This window comes from Monodon monoceros, unplaced genomic scaffold (genome assembly GCF_005190385.1).
Source record: "Monodon monoceros isolate NGI ecotype Baffin Bay Population unplaced genomic scaffold, NGI_Narwhal_1 Super_Scaffold_7, whole genome shotgun sequence".
In the NCBI taxonomy this organism is placed as follows: Eukaryota; Metazoa; Chordata; class Mammalia; order Artiodactyla; family Monodontidae; genus Monodon; species Monodon monoceros.
In genome coordinates this window covers 62,881,241-62,909,060 of record NW_021703784.1, presented here as the reverse complement: position 1 = coordinate 62,909,060, position 27,820 = coordinate 62,881,241, and the positions used below count along the sequence as shown (strand labels likewise).

Sequence of the window (27,820 nt, the reverse complement as noted above, 5' to 3'; positions counted from 1 at the left end):
ACTTGTGGGGTACAGGACTCAGCTCCGCAGTTGGCCAGGTCTAGGAACCCACAGAGGCACCTCTTAGCACTTTGAGCTGATCTCTGATGCCCAGGGAGATTTTCCAGGTGTATCCAGTGCTGCCTGGGGTGGACACAGGGAGCTGTGAACATCTTCACTCACCCAAGATCAGAGGCACTGCCAAGGGATGCCTGCTTTCACAGCATGGACACATCAGCTTATTATTTACTAAAAGCAAACCTTTCAAAATAAGAGGCCAGAAGGCTGACATGTGAAGTGGGGCTGGGGGGCAGGGTTCTGGGACCTTCTCTGGCTGCTCCTCACTCACAGGTGTGGCTTTGGTCAAGTCCCTGCCCCTGTCTGGGCTTGTCGGATGGGAGCAGGGGTAGGACTGGCCCTTCTCCAGTGGCCTCCTTGTCATCCTCTGAGTTTGCAGAGGGACTGAGAGGGATGTGTGTGCAGCCACCCCAAACAATTCCCTCCATCGAATTCTTCATCTAGAGAGAGACCAGTGGTATTAATAGCAACTTAATCTCTTTCAAATTCTTTGTGCTGCTAAAATGAAAGCAAAAATTCAAAGCTGGAAGAACAAAAAAAAACCCTCCCTTCTGAGAATTCTGAGTCACTCCAGAAAGGTCAGTGGAGTCTAGGTTAACTCATTATTTCCCAGAAGGGCCTCTGGCTCTTCCGACACCCAAAGCTTAACAGAGGGAACATGAGAGCCACTCAGTTTGCAGGCTGTGCTCCTGGGACACTGTGGTTTCAGAGCGGGGTTTGGTCTCTTCTGGACTGGTCACAAGGCTCTGGGAGAGGCATCCCAGGGGCCACTGTAAGAGGCCACTGCTTACCAAGAATGCCACCCATGAGCTAGTGGACTTGGCCCTGCAGGGAGCTGGGGAGTCAGACTGACCTGTGGTTGACTTCCAGCACTGCCCCTCATGGGTGATGCGACTTAGGGCAAGTCTTTGGGCCTCTGTTTCCTCATCTGTAAAATGAGACTAATCATAACGTTAAGAATAATAATACTTACACTATCCACCTCAAGGCTTGCTGAGAGCACCAAAGGGGCTGTAAAGGCACTTGAGGGGTCATGACTCTTAATGTTGGCCCCTGTGCCTGCTGTCACGTAGGCAGCCCCACAGGAAGCCACCCCCCTCCCATGACTGAGATGGGCAGGGTGGAGGTGTTCTGCCGTTGTGGATGGGCATGCCTGTGCTTTACGGCTGCTCTGTCAGAACAGCCCCCTCCTGCCCTCTCCCCACAGCCCACAGGGTCCTACAGCAGTTATTCCCAGGGGCAGAGTCTCTGCTACTCACCTAACAAGTGTGGGCCTTTCTGGGGTGAAAGGTTGGATGGAAAAACTAATGGACAGTTGTATAAATAGAAGATTAAGAAGTTGAGTGGTTGAACACATGGACCCACAGACCAATGGATGGATGAATGGGTGCGCTTGCCACCCTACATAGTGGGGATCATGCAGCCCCTGACAGTGGGCCCGCTCTTTTGTCCCTGTAAAACCCCTAGCCTCACAACCTGCTGCTTCCTCTCCCCTGCCCCACCACTATCTTATCCCCTCTGGGAACGCACACTCCAACTCTCCCCTGCAGGACAGCGAGAACCCATGTGGCGTTCAGCTGCTACACACTAGCAGAACTCCTGGTGGAGGGGACGGAGTAGAAGAGGGGAGAGATGAGGGGCCTTGAATCAAACTAGCCTGGGTTATAATCCTTGGCCTGCCACTTATTAGCTGTGTGGTCTTGAGCAAGTTGTTGCAGCTCTCTGATCCTTAGTTCCTTAATATATAAAATGGGAATAATAAACAAGATAGCATCTGAAATGCACCTCACATAGTGTCCGATATTCAGTAGGCGACCTAGAAATATCTGATGAATAAAAAGGAATAAAAGTATATTAGTTTGCTTTCTTTAATGAATAACCAGGGGCAGATAAAAATATTTAAATGTGGTTTAGAGGCTTTTGGCCTTTTCGGTGACACAAATCATTGGATAGTTATTCCAGCAGAGGCTTTGATAATTTGTGCCAGGAACAAAGGTAGCTGGACCAGTCAAGTTGCTTCACTTCTCTGCACCTCAGTTTTCCTTCCTGTAAAATAGGCCGAGCTGTATAGTTAAGCACTGGCTGGGGGCAGAAAGACTAGAGTCCAAAGGGCTGATGGCTCTTGGCAATGACCCACCTAACCCTTTGCTGACCAAGCTGGAGAGGCAGCAAGAAGGGCCCTGAAAATGGGTTAAAGAAGGAGCGGCTCAGAGACCAAACATCACTAAATATTTTCTCCTTTTTTGGGTCGTTGCTCTAGATCACCACTTCCTGGAGACTATATTCTAAACTTTGCTGTGATGGATGCTAGGTCCACGTGCCCACGAGCTCCAGAGGAGCCCAGATGTCACCCTGGGGGAGGGACTCTGCTTTTACCTTGCTATTTTAAGCAGCGAGTTTACAATAATGGATGGGAGAGAAAGCAATGGGGCTGGAACAGCATGGGAATGGCCTGGGAGGGTGGGGCTGCTGGGGCTCCCCCTGAGGAGCTTGGGGTTCCATCTTGTCAAGGGTGGGACCTCAGCCAGCCTCCACTCTGCTTTATCCTGCAGCAGCTGACACCTCTTAGTGCTTGTCTGACTTAATTCGTTTCTGTTTTACTTTGCTTTCTGACCCAGGGACTGACTCAAGGTCTTTCTTGAAGAGCAGGAGGTGAAGGAAAGGAAGTGGAGGTATTTCTGATGCGACTTTGGAATTCCATGGTCCTAGAATCCTATGGGATGGGGCCCTCAAATCTGTGGTTTGTTGTGATTAGGAGGAGATCAGGATTTCAGGGACTCCCAGGGTTGGAAAAGGCCCCTGAAGTGGGTTAGGAATCCTATGACCCTTGCCCCAGCCTTTGATGAAACTCTCCCAGGAATGGGGAGCTCATTACCTTAAAGAGTAGCCCATTTCATTTTCCGATGGTTCCAACCACTAGAAAGTTTTCCCTTGCCTTGATCTCACCTTTCAGTCATTGGCCGTGCATCTACCCTTCGGGGACAATAGAATTACATGAATGGCTTTCAAATATCTGCAAAGAGGTTTTATTTCTTCCTGTACCTTCTCTTTTCCAGGCTAAAGGTCTTTAGTTCTTTAAACACAAATTCTTGTCCTGCTTCCCCTTTTCTTTTGGCGGTACGCTGGCCTCTCACTGTTGTGGCCTCTCCCGTTGAGGAGCACAGGCTCTGGACACGCAGGCTCAGCGGCTATGGCTCACGGGCGCAGCCGCTCCGCGGCATGTGGGATCTTCCCGGTCTGGGACACAAACCCGTGTCCCCTGCATCGACAGGCGGACTCTCAACCACTGCGCCGCCAGGGAAGCCCCTGCTTCTCCTCTTTGGAACATGCCCCAGATCATCTGAATCCCTCTTAGCATGCAGAGCACAATACACTTCATGTAGATTAAGACATAAAAGAAAAGTAGAACTGTCAGCTTCCCTGTTTTGGAAACCATACTCCTATTAAGACAGCCTGGATGGACTTCCCTGCTGGTGCGGAGGTTAAGAATCCACCTGCCAATGCAGGGGACATGGGTTTGAGCCCTGGTCCGGGAAGATCCCACATGCCGTGGAGCAACTAAGCCTGTGTGCCACAACTACTGAGCCTGCACTCTAGAGCCCACAAGCCACAACTACTGAGCCCTCGTGCCACAACTACTGAAGCTCGCGCATCTAAAGCCCGTGCTCCACAACAGGAGAAGCCACCGCAATGAGAAGCACACACACCGCAACGAAGAGTAGTCCCCGCTCGCCGCAACTGGAGAAAGCCCACGTGCAGCAACAAAAACCCAATGCAGCCAAAAGTAAATAAATAAAATAAATAAATTAAAATAAAATGAAACAGTATTAAAAAAAAAAGCCTGGAGACCTGCACACACATTACACATCATTTTAAGAGTTTTCTTTGGATGTGTAGTGCACTTTTCTGGTAGAATTGGGGTTTGTGGGTATTCTTTTGCTACCCTCAAACTCTGTTACCATATGCTTTGCCCAGCACCACTGTTGTCACTGCAGCTGACATCCAAGTCAAGGTGATAGTAATCAATCACAGAGCTCACCTTTGGGCAAACCTGATGCTGAGTTTACTTATACAGAAACAACCTGAGCTGGGAGGCACAGCATGCCCTGGCCCCAGAGCTCTCATTCCCAAGAGCCAGGTTAAATCTGTCCTCTTGGCCATGACCCACCTTCCTGTCTCACCTCCTCCACCAAGCCTCCAGCTATTCTGTTCAGAGAAATTCAGTCAGCATTTCAGTGTTCATGATTCAGTCTAAACACCATTCTAGCGTGGACTCTTCCCTAAAACTGTATTCCACTCGTCCCAATTTCTGGAGTTAGGGACCCTTTTCTGGGACCCTGCAGCTTCTCACTTCCAAAGTGTTTACCTCCTAATCTTGTTTTCCAACTTCCTCCCACCATTGGACTCCGTGTTCCTTGAGGACCAAGACCACATTTTCATCATCTTTATGGTAGAGTAGGTGTGAGTGTTGGTGGTGAAGGAATGAATGACTCTGCTCACAGATCATCTTCTTGAAATGAGATTTCTTGAGCCGACCAGCAGGGGTCACCCCAACTGTTTCAGAGCTGAATAGGGCTCCCTGTCCACCGCAGAGAATGACAAAAGCCAAGATGGTGGTCACAATGACTAAAACTCCGGGGCTAAAGTTCTCCAGTTCTTTAAATACAAGTCAACAAGCGTTTCTGGATGAACCTTCTGGGTATCTGTGATCAATAAGACCCCTTGCCTGCCTCAGGGAGCTCAGTCAAGAGGTGTGTGTTAGCTGGGGGCGTCTGTCAGAGCTGTGACTGATGCCACATCTGAGCTGCACCACAGCACTCTGGCTCTAGGGCCTTTGCAAGCCATTTCTGTGGTACAGGAAGAACACCTGGTGTCCTGGGCGATGGCAGGGCTTCCTGGCTTCTCCTCCTGCAGCCTCCAGCAGACAGCATCTTGCATAGGACCCAGGGTATAGTGGATACTCAGTAAATGGCAATGTCCTCCATTTGCCCTGTGTGTGTCCCAGCAGCCCCCTGACTGCAGCCGAGGGCAGGGTCTGAGGACGACATCTGCCTCTGGTGCCTTTCATCTGCTGTCTCCTAGAGCAGCTCCTTCAAGGAACCTCTGAAGTTGCAGAACCAGGCCAGTTGTTGGTTTTTCGGGTCCCTGGAGGTGTCATCCATCCCCCTAGGGCAGGGGACCTAAAGGAGTTTAGGGGTGGGAAGAGCCCAGGCAGAGCCCTCTGGACCTTCTGGGCTGCAGGTAGCCTCTGGGAGCACCTACTCCATGCTGGGTGCTCTTTTCATCCTAGGGACAGTCCCACATGGGAGGCGTTCTTATCTCTGTTCCCCTGACGAGGAAACCAAGCTCAGAGGTGAAGCAAACGTTCAAGGCTACACAGCCAGTGAGTGGCAGAGTGAAGACTCAGATCTAGGTATCTGGTTCCAAAGCCTGTGCTCTATGTACTATTTCTGCTCTCCTGCCTCTCCAGATGGAGACCTGACATGACTGGCCCCCTTTTCTAAGAGGAAGCAGAGGAGCCAGACCCATTGGCTCAGGTTTATTGGAGAGATTTTGGTCCTACACCTCTTGACTGGCAAGAAACATGAAAGTGTGAAAGCGCAGTTAGTACTTACAAGTAACAGTCGTTAGTAGTTACAAGTTAGTACAAGTAGTTACAAGTTAGTAGTTACAAGTAAACCCAGTTCAAACTGACTTAAACACTAAGAGACTTAATTGTTTCTGTAACTGGCTAGTTCAGAAAGAGTTTCAGCTGCAGGTGAGCTTTGATCAGGGCTCCAGCTCCGTTTCTCTGCAGATCTCCTGGGTCTGCTCTCCTCTGGGTGTGTCAGATTTCTCCTCAGTCTGACCTTCCTCGTGGAAGGAAAATGGCATCTGCAACACCAGGTCTCACATCTGCACACTCCACCACCCGGAGCAAGAGAAAGCATCTGGGTCCCAGAGCATTGCCACATGCTCATTGGCTTAGGCTGGACCCATTGTCTATCCCTGAGCCAGTCACTGAGGCAAGATGGATGAGATTATGCTGACTGGAGTCAACCCCGGCCAGGCCTTACCCCATGGGGAGGGTTAAGTGTAGCTTTGGGGAAGCAACCCAAGGTTGCTGAGGGCAAGCACTGCACAAGGCACAGGAGACTCACCCTGGCTGAGCCTCCAGACTGATGACTTTAGCAGGCCTGACAGGTCCAATGAGAGCTGTCCTCAGGTGAGAGAGCCCTGTACTGAGGGTTAGAAGAGCTGCTGAAGGGCATGAGGTGAGCCATGGGGCAGGAAGTTGGGAGACACCATCCTTTCCTCCTCCCCCACCTGGCCAAGCAAGGCTGTGTGGTATAGTGGCCTCCAAATCAGGGAGATCTGGATTCAAATGCTTCGTTCTTTGTATGATTTGGGCAAATGACTTCTACTCTCTGAAGCAGTTCTCTCATCTATAAAATGTGAATAGTAATGCCTGCATCAGGGGTCATCGTGAGGATTAATTTAGGTGATGTCGGTAATGCTCCTAGGATAGTGCCTGGCACCCAGTAGCTGCTCAACACATGTTTGACAAATACAAGTCTGGCTCCCAATGGAGTGTCCTCCATCGGCTATGGCTTTGAGGAGTTCGAAGTACTCTTCTCCCTTCTGGCATCGCTGTGTTTACTGTATGGCCCAAATTAGATGCAAAATCTCTGGATCACCTCTGACTTTGTAAACAGAGCCAGGGAGCAGGAGGAAATGCAATTCCAAACGCCCTCGGCTCGCCTACTTTAGCCCTTGTTGATGCAAACTCAAGCAGGCTCTCTCCGCGGCTTGTGGCACCTGGAAACGGGACCCAGCATGGGTCAGGGATGGGAGTGGATTTGACTTGTCCTTTTGGCGTCTCCTCAGCCTGTGGAGCCCAGGCCTCCTGGAGGATCTTTGGGGCTGACGCAGCGGAGGTTCCGGGCACGCGCAGCCACTCCCACCAGGAGGCTGCCATGCCCCACATTCCCGAGGACGAGGAGCCCCCTGGAGAGCCGCAGGCAGCCCAGAGCCCGGCCGGCCAAGTAAGTGCCTCCCCCCTGCCTGCAGCCCGCCCGGCCCGGGCCATGCCAAGCGCCCTGGGCTGAGGCCACATGGTTTGCTGACAGCCTGTGCAGGCTGCAGTGGGCCTGGGGAAGGTGTGCGGCTTCCACGCCGAGGAATACATATCCAAAGGTCATTTGAATTGACCAAGGTCCCCACACATCCTGAGAGTGCTACCTTGTAGGCTGTGTCTGACTGAGGCCCCCGGGGAAGTCACACCACCCTCCTAGGCTGGAGAGAGGCTCGGAGGAGGACCGTCAGCATGGAAGGCCTCACGTATCAGGGTCGTGGGCACAAGCACCAGGTCACTTAAAGTGAATCCACTTGAAATGAAGGTCAAAATTCCTCAGTAAAGAGTGAAAAAGGGTTGCAGTGAGACTTTATTATAAAAAAGGAAATGATGAAAGTGAATTAAAGGGGCTCATTGAGGTTGTATTGTACAAATGAAATGGTGAAGACAAGTTATTTTTAGCTGTACATATTACAAAATATAGCTTATACGCTAATTTTTAGAATGAACAAAGAATCTTAATCAAGTGCGTTGACTTTGGTATTGGTATATTTTTTATGCCAACAAAATGAGCTTTTCATGTGTTATTACAACCTTCACATCTTACTTTATAGCACCTTCATTAAGAGATTCTGTTTGTTTAATATTTAAGGGGTTCATTCATTTTCCTAAGGACCTCTTTCAATCCCTCAATATTCAAATCATTCCCTCATGAAGAACCCATCTTGCCATCATCCTCACAATTCTGACTCCATTCGTTAACTGGCCCGGCTACATCTGCTGCTCATTGGTCTAAGACCTTGTACGTGAAGTTCTCAGACATGGTCTTGTGAACTTCGTGAACTTTGCAGTTGGTTTGCACTGAACTTATATCATCCTGTTGTATCTGACACTTCTCCAAACTGCCCTGAGCCAGAGGGATAGACACTTGTTAAGTGAGGGAAGCTTGTACGAGTGAGCGTGAATTTGACAAGTGGGCAGATTCTTAGTGAATAGTTTCATGTTATGATGACATTTGTTTTCTTTACACATCATAACTGTGGGAACTAAGATAATAAACGCTTAGAAAAGAATGGCCTCTTGTATCCCCACATCCCGAGCTCATGGGATTGAGATGTTGCAGAACTTGGCAGCCTTGGAGAGCCCTTGAATTTCGAAACGACAGCGAGCCAAGCCCCCATGCCTTTGGCTGCAGGCACCAGCTCAGGTCTTTATTGAGCCCCGCTCCCAGAAATGTCCTGGGCTACGGTAGGTGCTGCTTGCCAGTTGCTTTCAGTGGCTCTGAGCTGTTCCTCTGATCCTCCACGGGTGACATCTAGTCTTCCCCGAACCATGTGCTCTGCTATTGCCCCCTTCCTGCAGCTGCTGTTCCTTACCACGTGTGGACCGTTCCCCCAAAGAGTTGCCAACAGTGGACTGTAAGGTTTAACCAACAAAAAAATTTCCTAGTCTACTGAAAGCTTGGAGTTTAAAGAAGGGAAGGACAACACAGAGTAAAATACATCTGGATTCAAACGTCACGGCTCCCTATCCTCAGGTCACAACTTTCCCAGGTTCTGTCCCCTTAGCATCCCCACCTCCCAGCCCTGGACCACTTCTTGCTGTGGTCATCCCTGACCCCTTCCACTTTACTCACAATGATAGTGCCCTTAAGCCGGACTCTGATGCAAAATCTAGCTCCCGAATCCTGGGCAACTCCCCCAAACAGCTGCCATGGCCTGCTCCCCAAGAATATAAGTGTTCCTAAAAAATAAATAAATGAAAGATGGGCAAAGAGGTAACTCCACCCTCAGTGAAGAGATCCTTTTACAATGAGTTCAGTTCCTTTTGGTTCCAAACCTCTAATTAAAAGACACTTCAAACCTTCTCCTCAAGAAACACAAAACCAGACAGCACAAAAGCCCGCTGGCCTTTCTGACCATCATGGCTTCAAACCACATGTAGGTGTAGCTTCACTGGGTCAGAGGTGAGGGTGAGTTTCTAGGGCTGGCCAAGCAGGGGGAGGGCCCCATGAGCTCACCACACAGCTGAGGGTTAGAGACCCCTAGCTGAGCAGCAGAAACTCCGGATTCTGGGCCCCCACAAGCTCACTTTCCCTGTGACCTTGAACCAGGACCAGACTTCTATACTATAGACCATGGGCCCTCATGGTCTCTGAAGGTCCTTCAAATGCTCAAGGAAGACAAGATAATAAAGAGACTGTTCGCAGGTCCCAATAGCCTCTGCATTGCCAGCATCCAGCGGGAGAAGGACCCACGAGGAACTCAGGTGAGCTGGAGCCAGGATGCCCAGATCCTACGAGGGAGGGCCATTAGCACAGGATTTAAGAACGTGGACTCTGGAGTGAGACCAAGCTGGGCTCAAGTGACAGCTCCTCCACATCCTGGTCAAGAGACGTGATGCTGAGTCTGTTAACTTTACTGTGCCTCTGGTTCCTCGTCTCTTCCCCGGGCAGGTGTTAGTGGCTGCCTCCTGGACTCTTGTCTGTTCAGCCCAACCCTTGAGGACCTTCTTTGGCCTGAGGGACCATGGAGCTGGGGCAGGTTAGACCCCAGACTGAAGGCCACATCAGATTCAGTATTATTTTATTCTCTGCCCCGACTGACAGGCACTGGGCCCCCCCTGAGTTCTCCAGAAGCCCACGGGCATCATCAGTGAAGGGGATCTCCCTCTACTGCACCTATCAGATGACCCACATTGGGCTTCTCGGGCAGCCACAGCCTCAGGGGAGGGTCAGGCCTTGTGAGTTGGGCCAGAGCCTCCGGGGGCTGAATCCTGAGTCCCTGGGAGCAGCAGAGGCCATGGAAGCAGGGTTGGCCAGGAGGGCTGGCTGGAACTCCCAGTACTGTGTGAATTCCCACTCTGTGAAGCAGGCAAAGAACAGAGCATCCTTCTGACTTTACGGCTCCCCGGGGTCCAGCCCTACTTCTGGTTCCTCAGGCCCCAGCCCTCATTTCCCATCACTGACACGAGCACTAGCTGAGGCCTTCTCACACAAAAACACAAAAGCTGTAGGCCTAGATCCTGTTTTTCTTTCTGCACGTACACGTGCATACACACACACGCGCACACACATGGATGCTAAACACACTTTCACACACACACAGACTCACACAGACAGACGCAGACAGAAAGGCAGACCCTTTAGGACCCTAATCAGAGGCTGTAATCAAAACCCACAAAGAAACAAAGCCTCCTGACAACGCACTGTGTGAGACTGCGTCCTGAGCAGTGTTTCCGGGGTTGGCCCTTGAGCAGGGAGGAGCTTAACGGGATGAGCTTGTAGCCAAGAGGTTCTTGCAGGAATAGAAGCTGTCAGGACAGAAGCCTAGGACCTTAGGGGACCCCAGAATGACAGGCCATCAGAGCTAGAAGGGATCTCAGGTCACAGGAAGTCCCTTCCTCCAAAGGCAGGCAAAATTCTGCATACTGTAAGTCACCGGGGAGCTTGTTAACCCCAGATTCCTCCGCCGACCTAGACCGGCTGAACCAGAGTCCCCTGGGGCGGGTCTGTGCCGTGGGTCTGTGCTGGAGCCTGACTCTCCCTCAGTTCTGCCCTCACAATGGCCTGTCGTGGGGTGAAGACCCACAGATGCAGGACGGCAGTTTTTGCATCTTCCCAGAGCCTCTCTGCCTCTGGTTCCTCCAGACTTTGCTGCCATGACAGCCTTCAGAGCGCCCTCCCACCCCTCCCCTGCACACATACCAGCCTGCCTCTGCCTCACCATGGGGCACCAAGCTTGGCTCCAGGCCCCAGGGGCAGTGTGACCAGGACACCGGCTGTTTCCAGGCCTGTGGCCAGCAGCCATATCAGAAACTCCACTCACTGGGACCACATGGCCTCCTCAGAGGGGCCTTACAAACCTGAAGGTGTGGGGAAGTTCTTATTAGCTATAAGAGCCCAATTTTCACTGGCTCTCACTTCCACCTGGAAAACCCCCCATCCTCCTCCAAGGGTTTCAGGAAGCCCCCAGGGACAGGTCAGTGCTAGCTCATAAGCCGACCTCACATCCTTCACATCACCTGCTCCAGCATCCCTCTGACCACCACTCCCTGACCATCCCCTCACCCTGTTCTCCATTATCCGCAAAACCACTGATAATAGCTAACCTCGTGCCAACAGGTACTACACTATTAACTCATTTAACTTCCAAGCCACCTTATGAGGTAGGTATCATCACTCCCATTTCATAGCTGAGGAGACTGACGCACAGAGAAGTTAAGTACCTTCCTCCAATGTCACACAGCTCGTAAGTGACAGGCCCAGGATTTGAACCCGGGCAGCCTGGCCCCAGAGCCCACACTCTTAGTCTCTGCCCTGCTCTGGGGCCTCTGTGAGAGGTGCCTGGACCAAGGGAATACTGTCCTCTGCTCCCAAAACCACTTGTTTGAGAGGGCCAACCTGGGCCCTGCAGAACTCACAACCACGTAAACCCCAAAGCACCGCAGCTTGTGGCCCTGGGTCTCACCAAATGCCTTCTGCCTACCATCCTCTCAGGTGTGTGAGCCTGTGCAGCCAGGGGACGAAGCTCCATGTCACACATCTTGCCCAAAACCCAAGCTGCCCCTGCCCCATCGTGTGCAACCCCCTTCCTCATTCTCCTTCAGTCGGATGATGAAACAGCCCAGTTGGATGGGTACTGACCCCTAGAAACCCAGGCCACTGTGCTGTTCCTGCTTCAGGCCACAAACACCTGTTACTCTCACCCCAGGCCTCCCTGAGCACCTACTTGGTACTGCACTTTCAGATCCTCTAGACAGAAATTGATGCTTAACCCTCATATACAGCAGCGTCTGGTTGACAAGATCACTGCAGCGCTCAACTAGCCAGTGGCATCCCTACTCTCAACCCAACCCCTATCCCTAAATGTTAGTTAACTAAAAATGAGGTTGGAGTGTTTTGTGGAGAAGCAGCCCTCTGCATGCGACCCTAAAAGGAAGGGATCCGTTTGTGGAGCTCTTAGAAGCTCTGACCACGAAGCTGTGGGGTCTCCCTTTGTTTTGGCCCAGAACTGGAGAGCATGGTAGCTGCCACCATAACAAACCTGGAACTCTCTTCCTGCTTAGCGTAGTAAGAAACCCATTCAGTCTTACCACCATCATCCCGCACGGCTGTCCTTTAAGAATGGTTCCAAGCAGTGTTCCCCAAGCAACCAGGGAGTTCCGGAAGGTGCAACAAATGCTTCCATTCCATAGGAACATGAGATATAAGCTATGTGGCAGAGTGGAAATGGCCTGGGCTTCACACCCCTGTGTTACAGTAAAAGCCTGCACCCTCCCGACTAACCCAGTGAGAGCCCTCATACCGTGCTTCCTATGTGACAGGCACTGCTCTCAGCACTTTACATACAGCAACACTAAGAGGTTGGTATGATTATTATCCCATTTTCCAGGTAGAAAACTGAGGCAAGGAAGTACACTCTAATCCCTAGAAACTGGGCAGTACCTTGAATACTCCACTTGAGGATTTTGAATTCATACTTATCTCATCCCACCCTTTGCAAAAACAGCCTCCATTCAGATCTTCAATGAAATATCTTCAAGTAAATTATCAGTAAAGCATTAGAGTCTGATGTACAAAATATTGGAGACATCTATTGGGCACCTGCTATGTGGTCTCATCTCCCAAGGTAGATATTATAATTATCTCTATTTTATAGAAGAAGAAACTGAGTCTTTGGGAGGTTGTGTAATTGTCGAAGGTCATATGGTTGTGTCGTGGTTGAGTGGAGATCCAAACCCATTTCTGCTGAGCTGTTCCCGCCACCTTTGTCTCCTTCCCTGGCTCCACCCAGCAGTAAAACCAGTGTCCTGGACACCAGAAGCCCTAGGTATGGGAGGCAGGTGCTTGATGTCCCATCCTCTATGGAAAAGAAGCTTGGAAAGGGTCAAGAGGACTGTTCCACCAGGATGGCTTCTAGTGGTTCTGGTCAGAGAGTAAGAGCTATGAGATAGTAGCTGTTAGAAGTGCCTAGGACAGAGCAGAAAGTGCTTTAGAAATGTTGGTTGTTATTACAGATGGTCAGGAATGTACATTACAATTATTTGTCCTTGGTTCCTATTGTGAGCAATGGAGTAGCTTGTCATTTTTTGTCTCTCTGAGTCCGCTGTCAGATTGCATGCCAGCTACTTAGGGTCAGGGGCTATGTGTGTGTCTCCAACCCTCAGCATAAGCTCTAGTGTGTGGTAGGAGCTTAGCGAGGGAGGGAGAGATGGATGGAGGGAGAGAGGGAGGGAGGGAGGGAGGGATGGATGGATGGATGGATGGTTGTGTGGATAACTGGCTGTATGGATGATTAAATGCCTAGACTTAAAGGAGGAGGAGATGGACAGGAGGGAGGAGGAGAGGATAGAAGATGATGGATGAATGGCTGGCTGGCTGAGTGATACCCCCCCTACCCCACAGAGTAAGGCTATAATAGACACTGTGTGCACTGTTACACTCCTGAAGTCTGTGACATGAGAGTAAAAACAGTGATGAAGAAGGCAGGATAATCTCGGGGGTGGGGGGGAGGTGTTGACCCCTGACTGCTAGGAATAGACTGGACAATGGCAGGAAAGAGGGTCCACGGAGGCAGGGCAGGCCATGGGTGCATGGGGAGATCCACACAGTGGGTGCTGGGAGCCTTCAGGAAACCGGGATCTGGTCCTTAGCGCTTGGCAGGGAGGAGCCCCAGGTCCAGCTGAGCTCAGCAGAGGCACTTCTGCTCTCTCCCATGCTCTTAGCACTCACTGCTGGAATAATCATTTGTTTCACAAGTCCGCAGAGAGTCCTTTTATCCTGTCACGAGAGTGCTAAGTCCTCTTTGCGGCCAGGGCCCCCTATCCAGAGGCAGTCCCTGTTTGCCCTCCAGGCTGTGAGAGAGGGACCTGGGGATACAGCTGCAACAGTGCCCACCCTCTGTCACCATCCTCACTGTCATTGTCACCCTTAAAACTAGCCTGGAAAAGGGGGATTATTAGCTCCACATAATGTTTGAGAACTTGAAACTCAGAGAAGTTAAGTGACTTGCCTGAGGTCACCCAGGTGAGACTCCAGTGTGGACCTCCCGACTTCGCCACCCCACACTGCGTTCCTGCACAGTCCTCTTCCAGGCTGTCTGCCAGCGTCCAAGCGCAGGAGCTAAACTCCCCACTCCTGCCTGGACTGGGGCTGGTCTGTTGCCCAGAGCTTCCAAGCCAGGCCTAGTCACATGACATTGGGGAAAGGAAGCTCATATTCCCGTCTGTACCACTGGCCTATATTTATCCCTGCACCCAGGCAGTTAGGAAACTGTTGTGCATTCCTGGGAATTTATGAGCGAAATAAACATCTAAATGTTTCTATAAGGTTTATTTAAGGAGAACAAAATGTGACCTGCTGGCTTATTAAAGGGTGAGCTTTCCGGGAGATGGCCCAGCTCCCGCAGTGCTCAGCTGACTGCAGGGAAGGGGAATGGATCCCTGGGAAGGCTGGGCCCCTGGAAGGTGAGAGGGGTACCCCTGCTGTCTTTCCTCTAGCTGTGTGTTCAGCCTGGAGGGCTTCCTGGAGGAAGGGGCTCGTGAGGGAGGGTGCAGCTGGGAAGAATAAGAGAGGTGTGTCAGAGGCCTGCAGAACACCAGGAACCAGGGGAAGTGAGACCCAAGACCTGGAGAAGACTTGTAAGGGCAGTGTGTGTAACAGGAAGGCCAACAGGCCTGGTGTTGGTCTCTTCCCCTATTTACCAGCTGTGCAGCCCTGGACATAATATGTCTGTTTTTTTGTTGGTAAAGTGGGGATTGAAGTGGGAAAAGAGGGGAGAGAAAAGAAATGTATTAATTCCCTAATTCCATGCTCAGGGCTTTTGCTTTCATCTTCTCACTTCCTCTGCACAATTCTGTGAGGTCAGGAGGTATTATCACCCCAAGTTGTTCATGGGTGCCCTGAGGTTCATTCACAGAGTTGCTAGGAGGATTATGAGAAAACACACGGGAAGTGTCTGGGACTCATGCCCCACATGAGTAAATGTCACTTCCTTCTATCCATGTTTGTGTCTTTGCCTCTGCTATATGTAAAAGGCATCTCTACTTTGTCTGAGATGCAGATGGTGAGAGAGGGAGTGGAGCCAGGTGAAGGTGGCCTTGGAGGTGGGCTTCCCTGGGTCATTGATTACTTGGGCTTGTGTGGCCAGATGCCCCAGGGGAAGATGCTCTGTGGCTCTGTGACCAGGAGGGTGAGGCCCTCCTAATTTAACTCCAAAAGGTTGTTCAGACACAAAACACAGAACAACAATCTCCTCAAAACCAAATTCCAAAGTCATTAATTTAGCCCCAAAGTTACTAATAACAGAATATAACATCTGACACTCATTGAGCATTTACTAGCTGCCAGGTACCCTTCCGCGAGCTTTCCATCTGGAGCTGCCAGATTTAGCAAATGAAAATACAGTTATGTCCATGCACTATTTGGGATATACTTATACTAGAAAAATTATTTGTTGTTTATTTGAAGCTCAGATATAACTGGATATCCTGTATTTTGTCTGGCAATCCTGTTCCTACACCAATCTGTGGAATTCTTGTAACTACCCTGTGAGTCATTTTACAGATGAGGTAACTGAGGCACAGAGAGGTGAGGTCACTTGCCCAAGGTCACACAGCTAATGGGAAAAGCTGTATGATGAATTAGTGTGGCTCCGGAGCCTGACGCCCTTGAAGTCCGGAAGCCAGGAACTTGCCTGGCGAACTCTGTTTGAACCCGCTGACCCACAAGCTTTCTTGAGGTCCTGCCTTCTGTTTCAGCAGTTCAGAGAGGGAGCAGGGATGGGTATTTACACTGCATTAAAACCTGGCAGAGTTCACCCAGAGGGCCGCTGGAATCTTCCCACACTCTCCTGATTACTCTCTCTCTAGTACCTGCGAAAGTGAAACCCAGCCAGCACAAGACTGAATGTTCCCCACAAAATCAGTTTTGCAGAACATTAGAAGTTGCCCAGAGCTTTCTGTGAGCTGATTAGGGAGAGAACAATTTGATTTTATTACCATGTAGTTTGCACACATTGGAAGGAGAGAGTGAGGATATTCCAGGACATTCCATCAGTGTATTAGAAGATTTCTCCCTGATTGCTTTGTGTCTCCTGATTTTTAAGCAGCTTCAGACTGCGTGCGTCCATGGTTACATGCTTGGCGCTTGCCACCATGGCTTGTGTCTGCCATTCTGTGTGGAGACCTCTGCTCCTGACCTTCCTCTGACTGAGGGTGCCTGCAGCCCCATGCGTGACAGTCACCTCAGGAGAGCTTTGCTGCAAGTTACCTTTCACCAGGAGGCAGAGAAAACTCCTACCAGAAAGCAGCTCCTCCAGTGCCTTGCAGACCATTACCTCACAGTGTCAGCATTAAGGGCATCAGGCCTGGGCGCCACCTGGGATGGGGTAGGGGTGAGGAGGAGGGTACTTCCACCCCACTCCCCATCACACTGTGCTAACTGGGATGCCTTTCAGAGGCTGCCTAGTTCACCTTTGCCTCCAGGCCCTAGCATAGACCACAGCAAGCGCTAGGCATTCAAGAAACATTCGCTGTATGAGTGGAAAGAACAAAGCATAGTAATGTGCAAATGTTTACAGGCTGGCACCCTCTCTTAGACTCTAAGACTTTTGAAATCCTTTGTGTCAATCATAAAAAGCAAGGGTAAGACAATGTGCACAAGAAAGAATTTAATGAAGCTGGAGGAATAAGCCGAGGGGGGAGGGAGGGAAGAAGGTGGGGAGGGAAGGAGAGAGGGAGAGAGGGAAGAAGAAAGAGAGAGAGAGGAGACTGGGGCGGCGGGTAAGCAAGTGAAGAGTCAAAGGGGAGAGGAGAGGTGAGGGTGGGAGTTAAGGTTTGTTCTCCTTTGAGGTGAGAATGAAGAGTGGACTTCTCTCTCTCTCTCTTTTTTTAAAAATAATTTTTATTGGAGTATAGTTGACTTACAATGTTGTGTTAGTTTCTGGTATACAGCAAAGTGAGTCAGTTGTACATATACATATATTCACTCTTTTTTAGATTCTTTTCCCATACAGGCCATTACAGAGTACTGAGTAGAGTTCCCTGCGCTATACAGTAGGTCCTTATTCGTTAACTTTTATATTTAGTAGTGTATATATATCAATCCCAATCTCCCAATTTATCCCAATCTCCCAACTTATCCCAGAAAACATTTGCTTTTTATCTGCTGAACGATTCTCTAAGGCAGACTCTCTCAGAGACTCGCCCGCATGGATCACAGCTTCATTGGCTTTCAGATCAAATAGTTTAACTTCCGGGTCAAACCATGGATGCTAGAAGAAGCATATATTTCTCTTTATCTGCTAGGGATGTCTGTATTTATCAAATTGTTCCCTCCTTTTTATGTCTTATAGTTTATTGTTGGTGACTTCAGATTGCTTTGGGAAATAGGTAGTGTGTCAACAAAATTAAATAAATAAACTGCATTCTACTTACTTAGCAGCTGGAATATATGAGACTCTTGGAAATGGGTATATGGTATAACCCGAGCACCACCACCACCATTTTATTTCTAGAATACAACATGCAGAAATTAATGTTTGGCTCCTTCTGCCCCCTTATGTAGACCTAGCCCATCATCACCAGTGCATGCTGGGAATTTGTAAAAGCCCCTCCAAGGGATGTCAGAAACCATATGATAGAACAAATGTGAAAATGATATTTTAGCCAAAGTGCATTTCTTCTTGTTTGCCAGAGGATTCATACAAGAAAAAAATTCTCTAAATGTGATGAACATGGAAAAGGTGATTTTCAGAGGCCAAATTTTCACTGTAGAAATAAATTCCACCCAGGGAAGGAACCTCACACATACTATAGGCATAGTCAGTGTTTTGATTGGCATTGCCATGGTAACAGTCACCCATGAGGCCATATGGAAAGAAGTTCCGTCAGGATGTTGTGGAAGTTACACGGCCACGAATAACTTCTAGAGATCTATTGTACAGTAGAGTGCCCAGAATTAACGCTACTGTATTGTATACCCAAATATTTGCTACAGGGGTAGATCTTATAAGTGTTCTTGTCCTCAGGCAGGAGGAAATTTTGGAAGTGATGGATAGGGATTGTGGTGAGGGTTTCACAGTATACACTTATCTCTAAACTCATCAAGTTGTGTACATGAAATATGTATAGCTTTTCATATGTCAATCACACCTTAATAAAGTGGTTTGAATAAAAAAAGATGACGTGGGTGGAGAAGGCTTTAAGCACAAACCTCCTGCGCTCCAGAAAACCAAGACAGGCTAAGAATCATGGGTCACAGGAGCAGTAACTCAGATGCTTTGGGGCCAGGCAGGGAGTGTGAATGACTGAAACAAGCCAGCGTGAGCTGACTCCAACCAAGGGTTACTTGGCAGAACTGTGGAACCAAGATGGCTTGATCTCCTGGTTTTTTAGGAAAAGCAGGAAATCCAGACCTTTATGGGAATTCTTCTAATTATGAAATGTTGGTAACTAATATAAAAACTTGTAAATGCTACTCACAGCAAACAGGCTCCCAGGTCTCCAATTTGCACCTCTGAGCTCAGAGGATAGGATTCAGAGGATGCTAATTCTCTAACTGAGATCCAAGAGGCCATGTTAGCAAGAAACCCTTTTAGTGAGGTGAACAGAAGCCTCTGGGAAAACTTCAGCCCTTTCTGCTCTGCAGAGAATCTACCCAGGAGAAACACCTTCCCCCTGCCCCACATTCCTTCCACTTCACTGGCTCTCCCATTTAGCTGGGCACTGCCTGGGCCCTGCCTGCCCCAGCTCCATCATCACCTGCCATTTTGACACTCTGCTTCCCCTTCCTGAGCTCAGCAGCTCCCGTGGGTGCTGTTCCACTGTGTGTCCTCAGGCCCCACACCATGACCCAAGATCCTCTGCTTCCCTCCTGGCCCCTTGGAAGGCGCCAGCCCCTCTGCTGCTTGCTAGTCTCCCACCAGTGAAGCCTGGTGGACAAAAGGTGGGGAGAACTGAGTGGAGCTGCTGTTCATTTGAGTGATAACCATGATTAATGGGTATTTGTAGATCAGATGACAGTTATAAAAGGGCATACACATTCATCACTTCATTTTATTCACACAAACATCTTCTGAGACCGCAGGCCATTGACTACTTTATAGTGATGGGAACTGAGGGACAGTGCAACAAGAGGACGAAGCAGGTGACTAGCTCATCACCAGCCCATCAGGGTGAAACTATCCACAGAAGGAGTTGTTGCTTTTGGGGAACCTTCCTGAGTGTCTCTTCCAGGAGGAGTCTTTGACAGAAAGATGTATATCTGCGTTCTTGGAGGGACTGGAGCTCTGGGGTCATGAGGACAGGTTGGCCAGTCCTGGCTTCAGCCACAAGCATCATGCTGACTCCCTGTCACTCTACCTTGGCCAACCATGCATATCCAACTGGAGAGTGACACGGCTCCAATTTACCAGGGAGCTCCTCAAAATTCCTATGGGGCAGAAGTGTGCTTCAGTAACAGGGCCTCTTCCAGCAACTCAACCAGTGGGAATCACGGGGATCCATGGATGGATCTGCTGTCAACATTTCTGTTTTCTCTTTGGGCAGTCAAGTTATTCCCAGGCCTAATCCTCAGTGTTCCCCATCTCCAAAACCACAAAGACCAAACTCACTGGAGTAGCAACCAAGGTCTTTCAAAAGCTGGCTCAACCTCTTATTCTGGTTTCATATTTTGCCCCAAAATTAGTTTCTTGGACCTCATTATAACATGTCAAGCAAGTCTCTGAAGCATTTTCAGGAACTGAGGACAAGAGACCAAATACTGTAACAAAAGATGTTTCCCCAAGCTTTTATCACTCAGGAAGTTCCAAGTGTTTGGGGAGCTGTAAGCCAGGAACTGTGGATGAAGACCAAATATATATGAGGAATATATTTTTGTCATCTGAATGACCAAATATATACATTTCTTATAAATCACAATATGGCAGCCCACATCCCTGGGCCCTCCTATTTCACATAGTCTATGCTCTAGCTACATTGTGAATCCCTAATGCCCAGTTATGCCTTTTATTTATGCTGTTCCCTTTGCCCAAAAACCTCTCCCCTAATATCTTTGTCTTGCAAGCTCCTATTCATCCCTCAAGACCTAGCTCAAATGTCCCCTCCTCTTGAGAGTCTTCTCCAGCTCCCTTCCTGAGAGAGTTTTCTTTCCTTTTCTTTGAGCTTTCACAGAATGTGCTTCATCCCTTATCACCTTATACTTATTATAAGTATTAATTACTTCTCTGTATCCCTTGCTTGGCTGTGAGCTCTTGAGGGTCTTTGTATCTCAAACTGCCCCTGGCACATGATGGATAACTAAACTGTGTTTGTCGAATGAGAGAGAGAAAAGTAATCTGACAGTAATATTACCATTTATTGAAAACATCAGTCATGTGCCAGGTGCTGTGTCAACATTATTTTTAATCCTCTCATCAACCTTGTGAGTTAGATTTTATGATCATGGGGCATAGAGTGGTTAGATAACTTGCCCAAGGACACACAGCTAGCAGATAATGAGCAGAAATTTGAGTGCAGTGTGATTCTTCCAAAAGGCAGTGCTGCTTCCTGTTCCTCCTACCCAGCCAAAGTCCCTGCCCAAACTTCCCTTCCATGTGCTCGAGGATTCTGAGGGCTTCCCCCTCCTCCCATCACTGCAGCTCCCTCCTGCTGAAAGGTCCTGGAACACAGGGGTCCAGCGTTCCCTGGCTAGACTCAGAGACTCTTCTCCAGCTCACCCGGCCTCATGTTTGAGGCCAAGGGAGGGAAGAGATGCAAATGACAATGGGAAGAGCTGGTTTCACTAAAAGTTGTGGGATTTGAGAAGTCCAGATGGTACTGTACAGCACCCACTTGACAACAAAGAATGATGTGAAAAGGAGAGAGAGCCTCCTCCTCACCTCGCAAGGAACCAACACCTGCATACCAAGGGCTCAAGAACACAGCTCAGCCTGGCTCTGCGAGGGCAGCCCCCAGGCCATGGCTTCAGTGGAGCCAGTAGAGGTAAGAGCACTTAATGCCCAGGGACTCCAGAAGGACACGACCTCCAGAGACAGTGGCCATGGGCACCTGCTGCTCTGAAGATTCAGGAGGCCACACCAATAGTGCAGGTGGTGTGACATGCTCGGGAGCCCAGGGAGACAGGACTTTGGCAGGGAGAGTAGGGCATTCACAGAGGGCCCGGGCTGTACCCACCAGTAAGGGGGCAGGGCAGAGGAGAAGGCAAATGATGAAGGGTCATATGACAGGACCTCTGGAGAGTCTCCCAGACATAGCTGGGAACAATTCTGAGATGGAAATACCGCAATAGCACGTGGCAGAAGAACCAGAGAGATACTGTGTGTTACTGTTAACTGGTCCTATTTTTACCCCCAGTACACTTAGGTGTAGGAAAACACAGGTTGATATGCATCTTCATGGATCTTATTGTATATCCTATACAGTATTGCTTTTATTTCATTCACTCATTTACTCACTCAACAAGTATTTTTTCTACTCCAGATAGGGTTTTACAACTCACACAGCCATTAGCAGCATAACGGTATACCAATTTCACTACAACTTCTCCAACCTGGGATGTAATAACTCTTTCATTTTGATGGTTAGTAGTTTTGTTCTATTTTGTTTAGTGGTTGCAAACTATCTCAAAAATCTAAGGATTGGCTCCTAACTTTTGTTCTTATTTCAGAAATGTGTATTTATGTAGATAAACATTTTTGCAAAGTTACAAAAGTCAAAGTGTGTTCCATTATCCATGGAACAAATCACCTTTATTGAAAGGTCACAATTAGCCAAATGTAGGGCGTCACTGAGTATTGGGAATGTGTGGTGTCACTGCCTTTTCTGCTGGGCTCCATCCTTCCCCAACCAGGCTGGTTGCAGCCTGAGGACCCTGCACCATTCTTTTTCTACATTGTTAGTGAGAATTAACCAGGGATGGCTTAGAAGTTCCCTAATCTTAGTGCATGAAAATAGACCAAGTTAAACTCGGTAAATGAAGGAGAAACTGCCTTTTTTTTTCCCCCCTGAATAATCCAAATAAACAGCATTTGACCCTTGTCAAGAAGTCTCTGAGTGTCATGATACTTGACTAAGGGCTCCAGCTCCTGGGAGCTTAACTCCATCTGTGTTTTTTGTTCTAAACAACCAGGGCCCTCCCACTGCAGGAATATCTTGCAGACCACCCACCATCATCCTCACTGGGGATGCCAGTTCATCGGAAGAAGAGACTGACAAAAACCTGGTCAACAGGTAACCTCCTATTTGCCTAATCTGTGCTGTAAAGGGCAGTATTTCCTAGCATGTGCGGATTAGACAGCTCTAGTTTTTACAGATCTTTTCTTCGTTCTTGATCATTTTATTGATGAAATACAATCAAGCAGTTTTTCAAAATGGGAGAGAGAGCTTGGGATTTTTCCATTATCTTTCCCCACAAATTATTTCTTCTCTCCTAGATTTGGCTCTTTGCACCTTGTTAACCTTTAAGAAAAGCACAGCTCATAGCAGGGGAGTTTTCTACAGTAACTGCTCAGATATTTTCAAACAGACCTAAAAGATGTGAATTTTTTACTAGAATCCTGCTTCTGGCCAAAGTGGGTCCTGTGTGGAAGATGATCTCTTGGAAGGGACACTGGCTCACATGCACAGGGATGTCCCTGCCTCGGTTTTACACAGCACTAGCCCATGCACTGGTCTAGCTGGAATGAGATTTTCTAAGTTTAATTTCCAAAAAGTTACAAAGATAATTCTAATACAGATATATAGTGAGCATGTGTCAAAGATTTACTTAACTCATTAACGAGGGGACCATCAGGATAACAAAGCCAGTTCAAAGGAGGATACGAGAAATGGATATACGTAGTATAATCAGTGAGGAGGAAAAGAAAGCTGGAATAAGATTGCTAAGTCAGAGACTTCCCTGGTGGTGCAGTGGTTAAGAATCCGCCTGCCAATGCAGGGGACACGGGTTCAATCCCTGGTCCGGGAAGATCCCACATGCCATGGAGCAAGTAAGCCCGTGTGCCACAACTATTGAGCCTGCGCTCTAGAGCCCACAAGCCACAACTACTGAGCCCTCATGCCACAACTACTGAAGCCTGTGTACCTAAAGCCCGTGCTCTGCAACAAGAGAAGCCACCGCAATGAGAAGCCCGCGCAAGGCAATGGAGAGCAGCCCCCGCTCGCTGTAACTAGAGAAAGCCTGCGCACAGCAATGAAGACCCAACGGAGCCCCCCAAAATAAATAAATAAATACATCTTTAAAAAGAGAAAAGAAAGATTGCTAAGTTAGATACAAGGTAGGTTAATGTTTCACAGGGCGATGAAACCTTATTTTTATCTTTTCTCCCCAACAGAAATCATCTACATCTCTACCAGGCAATTATTCACAGTTTAGGAGTTCTCTGTAAGTTAGATATTCACTCAGAGTCTGAGCCCTAATAAATACTAAATCGTCAAAGTTACAAAGGGCAGTGGTTCGAAAACTTTGGAGAGCATCAGGATCACCTGGGTTTGGGGCCGGGGTTTGTTCAGTCACAGATGGTTGGGCCCCATCCCCAGAGTTTCTGATCCTGTCGGTGGGTGAAGCCTGAGAACTTGCATTTCTAACAAATTCCCGTATTTTTTCGCCCTTGAAAAAATAACAAGCTTGTAAGATGATGCTCTAGGATGACTTTGAAAGAATATGCAAGCATCTGGTCACCTATTTACCGGCCGTGGACAAATTTTCCTAACAAGATGACTCTGTTTGGTCTTTCAGAGTTCACAGTCCCCACAGGAGGCTTTCTCACCGTCACCTGAAGGTCTCCACTGCTCCCCTGACTTCTGTGGGTAAGGGCTAGGCCGATTTGTCTTATTTCTGCCACCGGAGATAGGGGTCCAACTGAAGGTGTGTTTGAGTAGGAAGACTGAGGTCTGGTAGCTTGGCCGGGCTTGGCCCCTTCCCCTCTCCTGCTTCTCAGATTAGTAGTCCAGAGGGGAGAGTATCTGAGTTGTGCCTTAGAGAGTCGGACAGATAGAAAAGAGGGAGGAAACGTCATTTGGGTGGAGGAAGCAATTGTGTTGCTGGGCAGGAGCCATAACAGAGCAATTGCGTGCTTGGCTGTGTGTCAGGACTCTTTCAAATGACAGAAACTCAATTAAACTAGCTTATGCCAAAACACATAAAAATAAATAAAAGCCAGGGTCTGCGTGTTCAGGGAGCGCTGAGCCCAGATGCTCATGTTGGGTCATTAGCAATCATCCCATCCCATCTCCCAAGTTTCCTCTCTTGTGTGTTGGCTTCCTTCTGGGCAAATGGCTGCCAGCAACTTACATCCCTTCAGTGAAAAGAGAGCTCCTCTTCCCCATATACGCACCACCATTCTCAGAGTTGCCTCTCACTGGCCTCCATGGCCATCCCTGAACCAGTCACCCAGGGAGATTGAACTCATTGGCTGGCTGAGGATGGTACGTGGTCCCATTGCTGGCACTTGGGCTGAGATGGGCAGTATTGTTTAGCTCCTTCCTAACATGACTGAGACTCAGACGAGTTTCACCCAGTGCAAACCGAGGAGCTATGACCAGAAGGAGGAGGAACGGAGGCTGGAGAGGTACAACGGGAGCCATTCACTATCAAGGGGCTGGAGGAGAGGAGTATGTGGGATCAGGGAAAGTGGCTGGACGCAGTTTGGCATCTGGACGTCACACGGGGGACCAGGAGGAATCCTGATGAGCTGAGGCAGGAGAATCGCATGGTCAGATATGGCCCTTAGGAAGGTCACTGTGCTAGGCAGTGGAGGATGGGACGGAGCAGATAGCCTGGAGGTGGAGGACCTATGAGGTGGCTGATGTAATTGTGCAGGTAAGTTACAGCTGATGAGCAAGAGTGGCGATGAGGCACAGGTTCCAGAGATACTTACTTGATGCTGAGTTGGTTGGACCTGGGGGCAGCTGAGGAAGAGGGAAGAGTGTGGAGTGACTCCTACGTTTCCGAGCAGCTGGGTGAGAGGTGGTGTCACTCACCCAGGGAATGCGTCCTGGAGAAGGGGCAGTTATGGAGAAGGATGGGGGTAAACAATGTGAGTAGAGGGAAAAAGGAAGGAAGGTGGCCATGGGATTGTGTCTTTGGCCCATGATCTTTGGAGTGCTTCCTTTATCCACATATGTTAACCTCACTATCTTGTTAAAGAAACAGAGCCCGAAGGAAGAACACTAGGGGAGCAGGTAGAACAGGTGGGTCTCCTGGTGGCCTTCCCTCATGGCAGAGTGGAGGACAGTACTGGGAACCTAGGTGGCTTCACGGCCATTTGTGACAGACGACCTGCCACATCCACCGGCTACAAGCTGGAGGGGTCAGGCCTGCTGGGGGAGCCCTGGCTGTCCCCACGCAGCCCTCTCCAGGACCCGGCAACGGGTTGAGATTTGGCTGGCCAAGTTCCCTCTGGGCAGTGTCTCTGGGCTGAGGGGTAGGGGCTGGGGGCAGGGCTGAGGTTGGGGACCAAGGATTCCGTGGCTCTCACACCGTGCTCACCCCTCCTCTACAGACCCTGCGGGGCACATCATTGACCTGGTAAACGGCCAGCTGCCGGACATCAGCATCTCAGAGGAGGACCAGAAGAAAAACCTGGCGCTGCTGGAGGAAGCCAAGTCGGTGAGTGAGCGGTTCCTGACCCGCCGCGGGAGGAAGTCCAGGAGCAGCCCCGGCGACTGCCCGTCAGGTAGGATGACAGGAGGCCGCCCTGAGCCCCTCCGACGGGGGCGGGCGTTGGGGAGGGCCCAGCCCCAGCTGCAGCAGGAGCCCTGCTTCCCAGGGGTGGCCCTCGACGCGCCTGCCCCCAGGCCTCTTGGGCCCAGGAGGACTGAGCCTCGTGGAGAGGATCCTGTGAGGAGAGGGCATCGCACCCCATATCAGAAGCTCTGAAATACTGACCCACCTCTAGCCCAGAAAACTCTGCTTTCCATTTTTTTGGGTCTATGTGTGACCATTGTGTCTTCCTGCTTTGCCAAGAAGTGCTAGCCCATATGACATCCGTGAACTTGACCTGGGCTCCCCAGTCCCTGAACCCTGCCTGGAGAGAAACCCACTGTGTGGTGCCCGGGCCACACTGCAGGGCTGGAGTCTGTGTGGTCTCCCACCATCCCCAGGAGGCCCTGCTCTGTGGGCACCTCCTCTGCAAAGGGCAGGAGAGGCTGGCCCTGGGCTCCCTCTCCCTGACCTCCAGCTGTGCCCCGGGAAGGATCCTAGGGAAGGGAAGTGTGGTCTTTGGTGTCTCTCTGGAATTTCTGGATTAGAAGAAAGGTTTTCTGAAATTCTCCTGCTATCCCTTTGGCTAAAGTCACTCTTTTTCTTGAGGAAAAATTTGGGGCAGCTAAACAAGTCTGAATGTACTTAGGAGGGAAGGGGCACATTTGAAATCAGAGCCATCCTGGCAAGTCTAGGAGGTATAGCCTTTGGAGCTGTACCTGCCAAGCAATGCCAGGTCCTCCGTTTCTAGAAGGTGCTTTGGGGTGAGGCCAGGCAGACTTGAGGAGTGTGACCCCAATCACCCTCCCTCTCCCCCAAATGACCCCAGCACCCCCTCTGTTGGGCTGGCAGCAGGGAGGCATTGGGCTGTGGTAGGAGCCTTATATGGAGTCCAGAATCAGCCCCTGAACCTGACGAGGCAGACCCAGTCCCCAGAGGCGAGAAATACCTGAAAGGATGTCTTTGTTAGGCTGAAGTCCTGAACCTTCACGAATGCTGGCCAATTTGTGTCTGTCTCCACAGCTGTTTCCCCAAACCTCAGCCCCGGAACTTCTCCTGGGTCCTCTCAGAGCAACTCCCTCACCGTCCCCAAGCGGCCTGGTGAGGTCCACCTCCCCCCCGAACCCCACGACATTGCCCACTCTGGCTCCCCACCTTGGGTGGTGGCTCAGTCCCTCCCCTGGGCCCCAGGACTCCTGTCCTGCAGCCTTCCCAGTCAGGACACCCGTTTGGTCCCCTCCCCAGGGGCCTGGCTGGGCTGCCTCAGAGGAGGAAGATGTGCTTTCTTTGGGGTTTCAAGCTAGCGTGGGGAGGTAGGCCTAGCCCAGGATGAGGATGGAGGGAAGGGGGCTATGGCTGGGGCCCTCTGCCCAGAGAGGACCTGGAGAGAGGTCACCTCAGAGCTTATTTGCAAAGGCCTCTATTTGGGCCACTCTCTGTGTTTTGACTGCTTCCCTTTCATTAGGCTGCGTTCAGGGCCACACCCTCAGCTCAGCCAGGGTAGGGCTGGGGTGCCAGGGAGAGCAGTCTACCCTTGTCAGAGCTGCGGGGCAAGCTCAGGCTCGGGCCAGGCAGCCCGGGTTCAGATCCCAGTGCTGACACTCCGGCTGTGTGGCCTTGATTTCCCCCTGCCCTGGCCTCATGTGGTTTCTGTGATGATTAGATGGGGGCTCCCCACAGAGCCTGGCATTGTGAGAGGTACTCAACAAGCACAGGCATTACTGGCTCCTGGGCCCGAGGGACCCAAGGGAGGACACTCTGGGGAGGTAGATGCGTTTTTGCTAAAGGGACAGCTGAGGGTCTGGGGTGCTGGACATCACTTGCCAGTGTCTGGACCATTTTAGGTTTGGATGCGTGCAGTGGCCCAGGGTCCCCTCTGCCTGGAGCACCACCACAGGTAACGGGGCACTGTTTGGGGTTTCTATGTCAACTAGTCTCTCCTCTAACCCCTTAACACCTGAGAGGCCCTCCATGACCCGCTGGAGGCGAGGGTGCTGGGTGGGGGA

The 27,820-nt window shown here is 50.0% G+C and overlaps 1 protein-coding gene across 4 annotated transcripts in view; it reads left to right on the top strand.

Moving 5' to 3' along the window:
• The first annotated feature begins 6,814 nt into the window (after positions 1-6,814).
• MRVI1 (murine retrovirus integration site 1 homolog) overlaps positions 6,815-27,820 on the top strand; it is a 77,895-nt gene continuing 56,889 nt past the window's right edge. For 2 of the 4 annotated variants that reach the window (XM_029207378.1, XM_029207377.1), the window contains exons 1-6: positions 6,815-7,082; positions 22,242-22,342; positions 23,850-23,920; positions 25,615-25,788; positions 26,838-26,915; positions 27,659-27,711. In XM_029207378.1, coding sequence (XP_029063211.1) covers positions 6,885-7,082; positions 22,242-22,342; positions 23,850-23,920; positions 25,615-25,788; positions 26,838-26,915; positions 27,659-27,711 — 675 coding nt within the window. In that variant the 5' untranslated portion in view covers positions 6,815-6,884. Of the gene's footprint in view, positions 7,083-22,241; positions 22,343-23,849; positions 23,921-25,614; positions 25,789-26,029; positions 27,712-27,820 lie in introns of those variants that run through there. The other 2 variants (XM_029207375.1, XM_029207376.1) reach the window with 2 other exon arrangements.